Source organism: Ovis aries, chromosome 15, assembly GCF_016772045.2.
Source record: "Ovis aries strain OAR_USU_Benz2616 breed Rambouillet chromosome 15, ARS-UI_Ramb_v3.0, whole genome shotgun sequence".
Classification (NCBI taxonomy): domain Eukaryota; kingdom Metazoa; phylum Chordata; class Mammalia; order Artiodactyla; family Bovidae; genus Ovis; species Ovis aries.
The window spans coordinates 7156723-7165541 of record NC_056068.1 but is presented as its reverse complement, the minus strand read 5'-3'; the positions used below and the strand labels follow the sequence as shown (position 1 = coordinate 7165541).

At 36.9% G+C, this 8819-nt stretch overlaps 1 protein-coding gene across 1 annotated transcript in view; it reads right to left on the bottom strand.

Moving 5' to 3' along the window:
- Window positions 1-209: 209 nt before the first annotated feature.
- The window catches only part of TRPC6 (transient receptor potential cation channel subfamily C member 6), a 159331-nt gene continuing 150721 nt past the window's right edge, over window positions 210-8819 (bottom strand). Inside the window, exons 11-13 of the mRNA XM_015100877.3 lie at window positions 4178-4261; window positions 2625-2700; window positions 210-1789 (exon numbers count right to left, since the gene is read on the bottom strand). Of these exons, the coding sequence (XP_014956363.2) occupies window positions 1638-1789; window positions 2625-2700; window positions 4178-4261 (312 nt within the window). The 3' untranslated portion in view covers window positions 210-1637. The remainder of the gene's footprint in view (window positions 1790-2624; window positions 2701-4177; window positions 4262-8819) is intronic.

Genomic DNA, 8819 nt, shown 5'->3' with positions numbered 1-8819 from the left:
TCAGGTCAATCAAACTTAAAAGTCAGTCCATCTCACCAACTGTTACCTGGTGAGCCTGGCCCCTGTGGAGCTGCTGGTGCTCCTGGTGGCTGGAGTGCTGAGGAAGCTAAATATTTCTTCTGTAGAATCTTCTAGAATCAAGCCCATTTGCTGTCATAGAATGCTGCTTGGCATGGAGGCCAATCTCTTGCATGGCATAACACACAAGGTTTTTGCATTTAGGTTATTTTAATTCATGGGTAGTGCATTTGGTATGAGTTTGATTTTTACAATTTCTGATTCAAATATTGTCATAAACATTTGAAAACAGACCTTTTCTGTATCACTAAATAACTTTTCAATTAATTGATAACCATAAATACAAAAATCACCTAATATAAAATCTCAGCTAAATTTTTGGACCTGGTTACATAAAGGTTTTTTGATGTAAACGAAATCAAAGTTGGGGCTAACCAGATTCTCTGTGACCATTTTATCCTTAAAATAAAATTTTGCATATGAAGCCTCTCTTTATTGAGTTTAAAGCAGCACTTCCAGTCAATTCCCAGCATCATCTAAATATTGATAGTCTGGGTAGCTGAAGTGTGAACCTTCATTTCTTTCTTTTAGATATTGCCTCATGTTATCAATATATAATAGCAACCTCTTGGTAAATGCTCATGAATGCAAATTCTTGTTTTATATATTTTGAGAGGAGGGTAGAATATACAGAGAATAACAGATAAGTATTTGCAAGTTCTGTCTACACATTTTTCTCCTTTCCATCTGATGCCAAATGTAGGAAATCACTTATAAGGACTCTTGGAAATGTTACAAAATCGTGCTGTCATTTGACCAAATAACCACAATTGTCTGTGGCTTTGAAAATTCTCCAATAAAAGGTTCTTATTTGGCCAACATCTTTTTAGACACAATAAAAATTACAACTTAAAGAGTTTTTAAGTGTCTATACTGGCTGCAAAAGAAAATAGGACAATTATTTCATATGCACGTGTGCACATACACACACAAACACACACACACACACACACACTGAACTACGTTTCCAAGATTCAGTGAAGGCAGCACTTTTTCACTGGTAACATATCCAAAGAGATGAATCAGAAAATTTAGGAGTGATTTAACACCACTCTGCACAGACAATATCAATCCTATTTTGTGGGGACTAAGAAGGGTAGATGATTAAATAGTATTTTCTGAATGGCAAGAGATTATTTTTCTCTAAATTCAAGTCTGGAAGTCACCATCAGGGGGTCCACAGAACAGGCAAGAAGATGCCTGAAGCTACCATCAGGGGAAATAACACAGTGCAGTGTCTTTGCCCTGCCAGCCTAAATGATCCCCAGACAGATGCTACATGGCAGTCACATCATCAAAATAGACCCAAGAAAGCAGTTTATGAAGAAAGGTACCAAACAGTTGGGTGTAATTTTCATCATAATCTGCAATCTTTAACCTGAATAATTTAATCACCATAAATATTAAATAGTAGAATTCCAAATGATAGGATGACCCAAGTTATCTTTGAACTTTTTCTTTTTTAAAAGCTGGTCACAGTGGCACTTAAAAAAATAAATCAGAAAATAATATGGCTTCAAGTGGACGAATAAATATGAATTTTTAAGAAAGTCTCTGCATTATCTATTGCTTTCCTCTTGATTTGGCCCCATTGATAATTTCTCCCCGAGTTTTCTAATAAGTTCTGCCAGGTCTTCTGAATTCTGAGTTTTTTCTTCAAGGAGTTCATAGCGGAGACTTGAGATGTCTTGTTTAATTTCCTTCAATTCCCCTTTGAAAAACAAGAATGACAAAAAGTCAATTGTAAATATGTAATGCAGAGAAACTAGAGATTCTGTACAGATCAAAATCTGTTTTAATTCCACACACATCTATATTTTGAATCTTTTCAAAGGAAAGATTTCTGTTTTCTTAGCTAAGTATTTTGGGTAATGCAAAGATTATAGAGAAAACTTATAATGAAAGTCCTCCTAAAATAATTGAAACATTGGCAACAAATGTTACAGGGTTTTGGGGGCAATGGACCCTCACTTTCCCCACCCATTTATTTCTCCCTCCAAGTGTAAGAGAAAGCATTAGTCACTCATCTGTGTCCAACTCTTTGCAACCCTGTGAAGGCTTCTCTGTCCTTGGGATTCTCCAGGCAAGCATACTGGAGTGGGTTGCCATGCCATCCTCCAGGGAATCTTCCTGACCCAGGGATCAAACCAGGTCTCCTGTATTGCAGGCTGATTCTTTACTGTCTGAACTACCAGGGAAGTCCTCTCCCTCTAAAGCTCCCCACAAAAATAGTACACTCTACTTTCCCTGTCTGCAGGCTCTGCATCTGGAATATAAAGAATAGACTGGAATACAATGCTCCTTTTTTAGATAAGGAACTTGGTATTGACACAGGTCCTAGAATCAATCTCCCACAAAGACTAAGGGATGACCACAGTTACTTATCTAGCCAACGGCATCTGCCCTTTTGGAGAAATAGCCTCTATTTCCCCAGCATGAGGCAGTGCTGATGCCCGGTGGGATGCCATGCCCACCTCTCCAGCTCTCCCTCAGCTCAGTCTCAGGCCCCAGGTGTGGCTTATGCTCATGGGCTGACTTCAACTCACCTTCATTCACTTCGTCACTCTCCTTGTCTATCTGGGCTTGTAGTACATATCTTTTAATGAGCCTCTTCATTATTTTCTAGACAGGGAAAGGAGAAATCCATCTTAGTTTTATGTTCATGACCAAGCTCTCATTTGGAATAAGCTTCTGAATCTTTCTCTCTTTAGTAAATGCTTTGAAGTGATAGCTATGAGAGATTAAGACGATTTATCTGATAGGGAATGTATACTATCTACAGATTTTAAAGTAAATTTTCACATCACCAGAGCTAATGACTCAAAAGTTAATTCATGAAAAAAGAGCAAGTTTAGAGCAAGCATGTAATCCTTGATATTCATTGCTTGTATTTTACTTGAAAAATGTTAGAACAAGACACAGCCTTTTAGCTGGATGAGTCAAAGGTGTGCATTTCGGCCTGTGGGAATGGAAAGTTAAGTAAATGTGCCTCATTTATAGATTTTCCCCTCCATTACCAAGAAATGTAGCCAGTTTTGATTGTATATTTTCTGATAATTTAGGAATGGCTAGTTTCAATGTAAAAATATTTCTCTAGCACTTGGCTTCTACCATGAGGATACTGCTTTTTCTATATACTTTTTATAAATAGTAAGAGGCTCAGCACATATGTGGGAAGTCCTGAGGGGATGGATATAAAGCTAAACCAAATCTTACTACCTAAGCCCAAAATTAAGTGATAGATAATAAAGTCCCACTTTCAAGAACTTATTCTAAGGATGTAATTAGGTATACAAACAAGTCTCTTCATAGTAGTACTCCTTATAATAGTGGAAAAATAAACCCTAAATGTTCATCAATAGGGGATTATTTATTTGTACAAAGTAATACAGTACATCCATTAAAAGTAATATGATTATATGCTTTGCGAAGTGGAAAACTATTACTCATTATATATTATTAACTCATTTAGAAAACACTGCATATTTGTTGTTGTTGCTGTTTAGTCACTAAGTTTTGTCTGACTCTTTTGTGATGCTGTGGAGTGTAGCCCTCCAGGCTCCTCTGTCCAGACAAAAATAGTGGAGTGAGTTGCCATTTCCTTCTCCAGGGGATCTTTCCAACCCAGGGATCAAATCAGCATCTCATGCGTTGGCAGGTGGATTCTTTACCACTGAGCCTTCAGGGAAGCCCAATATTGCATAAACATTTTTATAATAATATTAAAATGTATGTAAAAGTATACACACACATACATATAATCATCTGGTAGAATATTCACAAAAAGTAAGTCTTAATTGCTCAGTAATAGGGTTTAAGGTGACTTTTACTCTCTTCTTTATGCTTTTTGTAATATAGTCTTGATACAATAAACATGTAGGGTCTAATTTCCATGATGGCAAGATTTAATCTATTTTATTTACTTCTATATCTCTAGTACTTAGAAAGTGCATGGTACGTGGTAGTTAATAAATATTTTTTGTATTAGTGCATTATTACTGAAAAAATATAACAGGTCATTATCCTTTCAATAATTGCATAGTGTGAGTTTCTAAATATTACAAATAACTAGTCTATTTCTTTAAAACCTCATGCTTACCTGATATTGTCTTGGAGGATTAGTGAAACTGTTTAACTGGAAATCTTCTGAGCTCCTTATACTTGATTGTTTACTATGTGCAAACTGTAATTTGAAAAGAATTAGAAGTTGATTCTTATTTAATTTTTAAATAATGTGATGGCATTATCTCATAGTTTCATATGTGATAGTTACACATATGAACTAATAGTCTTATATACATAATCTTTTCTATATGTATAGTGCCATTTTAATTTAATTTGCTTAATATTCTGTCTTCCAACAGAAATCATAGATGTTTTAGGTGTGTTCATCAGAGGTTGTCTGAGGACTGTCTTAAGACTTCGTGGCTGCCAGTCATGCTGTCACGAGAGTCATGCTTTAACACTCCCACAGTTGTCTCCTTAGTAGAGGGGGAGGCAAACAAGCTGAGAAAATAATAGTGGTGATCTCAGAAGTCCACTGGTGAGGGAGCCGCAGTCCAGCACCACTGACAACACCATCTGCACAAGCAGTAGACTGTGATGAGACTCCTGAGGAAACACCAGGAGACGACTTTGTTGAGGGATAGGATCCAGGTGTCAAGAAAGCACTAATACATCTATTTGAATTTTAGGATCTGTATAATATCCTATCTGGGCAGCACTTTTCAAATAATACATATGCTTGAAGAGGCAAATGACAAAGAAAGCAATCTGCAAGAGAGGTGGTAAAGCACCATATTAACATGCTAAGAGAAAGATTAGAAACCTCTTTAACACATTTTCTAAAGGGAAAATGGCTTTACAAAGAAATAAGTAGGAGAAACTGAACAAAACACAGTATCTCCAGATATATATTTTGCGAGGTGGAAAATTTTTTCAGGGGTAAAGAAACTTCAAGACCATTTACTAAGACAGCCATGATTTCTATTTCCCAGTGATATCTACGTTGTTAGAGCTAATGAGTGCTTGCTTGCTGCAGTTGTGTCCGATACTTTGTGACCCCATAGACTGTAGCACACCAGGCTCCTCTGTCCATGGGATTCCTCAGGCAAGAACACTGGAGTGGGTTGCCATTTCCTCTTCTGTTAGAAGTAAAGTGAAAGTGAAAGTCGCTTGGTCATCCCCAACTCTTTGCCACCCACTGGACTATACAGTCCATGGAATTCTCCAGGCCAGAATACCGGAATGGGTAGCCTTTCCCTTCTCTAGGTGATCTTCCCAACTTAGGAATCAAACCCAGGTCTCTTGCATTGCAGGTGGATTCTTTACCAACTGAGCTATCAGGGAAGCCCAAGGAAATTCAATAATTCAATTAAAATCCTTAACTCCAATTCTTTGATGCTATAAATGGCCACACATTTATAGCACACTGCTGAAGTAAAGTAGGCTATGCACACATTCATCCATTAAACAGGTATTTTATGAGCATCTTCTATACGTAAAGTACTGTGCTGTGTCCTGGTATTTAATGAAGAACATAAAGAATTATCTAGCTGAGTTATAATAATAGGAAAAATAATAGGAAAAATATGGCAAGCCTGACAAGATTTATAAAAATATATATAATTGTGAAGATATTCCTTAGATAACATCCTTTTTCATGTAGCTATTTCCCTTTCTCTTTCACCCTTTCTAAAAATGTCAAGAAAATATCTGTATTTTTTTAACTTGATATCAACTTAAAAAAAAATTAAGATTATATAATTGACCAAATTAACCAGAGAGATGGCTTAGGTCTGTAGAAGAACTCTTGACAAAAGCCTGAAAACTCAAATCTGGTTCTGCCTTCAGGTTAGCTGTGGAACACTAGGTGAAAAGCTGAAATCCTATAATCTCTCCTGATAGTGAAGAGAATGCCCTAGTTAATCCCTGGAGTCCTTCAAACCCCATTAATTTATGAATTTGTGAGATAAATATAAACTTCAACATATTTTAATATTCATTTGAAAATAATATAATCATTAATTTTCATAATGATATAAAATATGATATTAACCTATAATATTAGATATGATTCCTGAATTTCAAACTGTGACTTATGCTTTAAAGGCATCATTAAACATGCTGACCAGAATCAAGCTCACTTCCACCCCTCAGTTTTTAAGCTAAAGCATGGAGGGTGAGGACAGGTTCATAACCAGAGGGAAAGGATCCAGACAAAGGGAATTTGGGGGCATCACAGCCATCTACTTATGAACACCTAGCCTCATGGTGGCAAGTTATTAATTTAATGTTTTATTTTGTTAGAGGCCATGGACATATCCAAATGGTGTTCGTGGAAATAAGAAAGTGAAAATTTATACTTCTTTGAGATTATTTTAGAGATGAATGTGTGGACCTTAGTACATGATGTGCCAATCATCCCAAATTAAAGCAGCTCCACAACACACCACACCTATGGCAATAATACTTTTTTGAAAACTTAATAACCACATAGGTGGTCTTTCATTTGCTCTTTTCTAACTTAAGGCCTTTGAATTTGTTGTTCCCAATTCCCACAACATTATCTTGCAGAGTCTTTGCCTGACTGACTTGCTTTGTCTGATCCTCTGGAGTTGAGATCAATGTATAAGCTCCTCAAATGGCTTTCTGTGCCCACCCCATGAAAATAGATCTTGAGAAAGCTAGGCCTTTTGTATCCTTCGTGCTCTGTGCATGCTAAGTTCCTTCAGTTCAGGACTGTTGCTCCGCTGTCCATGGAATTCTCCAAGCAAGAATACTGAAGTGGGTTGCCCTCCAGGGGAGCTTCCCAACCCAGACAATAAACCTGTGTCTCTTATGTTTCCTGAACTGGCAGGCAGGTTCTTTACCACTAGCACCACCTAAGAAGCCTTTTGTATCCTTCATAACATGCCAATTACTTTATTCATTGGCTTGTTTACATGCTTATTGTCTACATCCTCCTGGGCTCCACACAAGGAGGGACTTTGTTTAGTTCATCTGTTTCCCCAGAGCCATCACTCTGAGAGAGATGGCAATTGCTCAGAAGTAGCTGGCTGATGAAATGAATGAAGTACTTTTAGGTAACTAATGGAGATCACTTGGTTTCCAGACACCTTGGTGTACAAGGCATGTACAATCTAGGTTTATGAAATAGCTGGCTACAACTCAACCACATGGGAAAGATATATCTGAAACCTGGAGAGCTGGTTTTAAGGTCTGAGGCAGATGACTTACAAACTGACATAGTGGATGACACAAAAGAGGCAAGGGAAAACCAGAAAACAGTTTTAAGAATGCATACAATTATAGGTTTTCTAAAGTGTAGATCTATAGTATGTCATACAGTTTTAGCATAACACATGGCTTCCCTTTGCATGCACCCAGTAGGCAGAGTCTGGGTTTTCTCAGTTGCAACATTTTTAATACTTTGGGCTGAGTAATTTTTTTTTTACTTAAAACATTCCATGTGTTTGAAAATTAAATGTCCAATTTTCAATGACAGGTATATCTAAGAAGCCATTACAAGGAAAATTAGAAAATATGTGTAACAGAAAATAATAGAATTTTATATCACTAACACTGCCATTTAACAGAAAAATCTACAATCACTTTTTAAAATCCAGATGCACATTGGAATTTTTTGAAAAATACAAATACCCAGGTATTGTTTTTTTTTGCTCCAAAGCTCCAGATGTAATTCCAATGAGCAGCCATGTTTTAAAACAAGGTTTTTAATTTGATCTTTTACTTTTATCTAGCCTGTTTCACTTTTTCTATTTCATATTCAATGCTCCCATTTCATTTCATTTATGGGTTGGGTACTTCCTTACTGTGGGGGTCTTCTAATGCATTGTATAATGTTTGCCAGTACCCCTGGTCTTCACCCCTAGATGCCAATAATAGGACCCATCACTAGTTTTGACAACCAAACCTGTCTCCAGGTATTACAAATGCACCCTAGACTGCTGGTCATGTGGGATCAAAATCAGCTCTCACTGGGAACCACTTATATAATTAAATGGTACCTGACTAAACAGTAATAAATCCACTTGGATCTTTTTTATGTGATGAATTCTGCTGTAAATCTGCAATGTGAATTTGAATGCAAATCTAACATCTATACAGCAAAAATTCCTCATCAGTTTCTAATGTGTAGTAGGTATTCAACAAACACATGTTTAAACCCCAAGAAATAATATGTAAGAAGAAACTTACCCAATGGTGCAAAGAAGCATTTTAACCACTTGGTGGCAGAAAATTCTAATTTATATTTGTTCTGATGGACAGCCACTAAAATACACTGAGAAGTCGAAGCAATTCAGCGGGCAGTATGAATAGCATTTAACCCTTAGTGATTTGGACATTTACAGATGATACTGATGTATAATATGTGATGAGAGTGAGGAAGGGGGTTTGGTGAGTGGAAGCCGGATGACTGGGTGTGAGCTCTGTGCCTGACTAATGTGCAGATGTACACTCCAGTCCTGAAGGAGGCACCACCTGCTCCTTTTTTTTCATACCTTCTACATTTCCTGCATTCTTTATGCTGTCTTTCTTTCACTTCCTAGTAATTAGTTTTATATTAGCATTTTCATCTTGCTGCAGCTTCACTGTAGGATGGGAGTGAGGAATACTAAATAACTGTTGTTATTTATTAAGTGGAGCAAGCAAGCTTCAGTCTTTGGAATTTTTTATGTTTGGACATAGCAACAGTTCTGAGAGTTTCGCACTCTCCG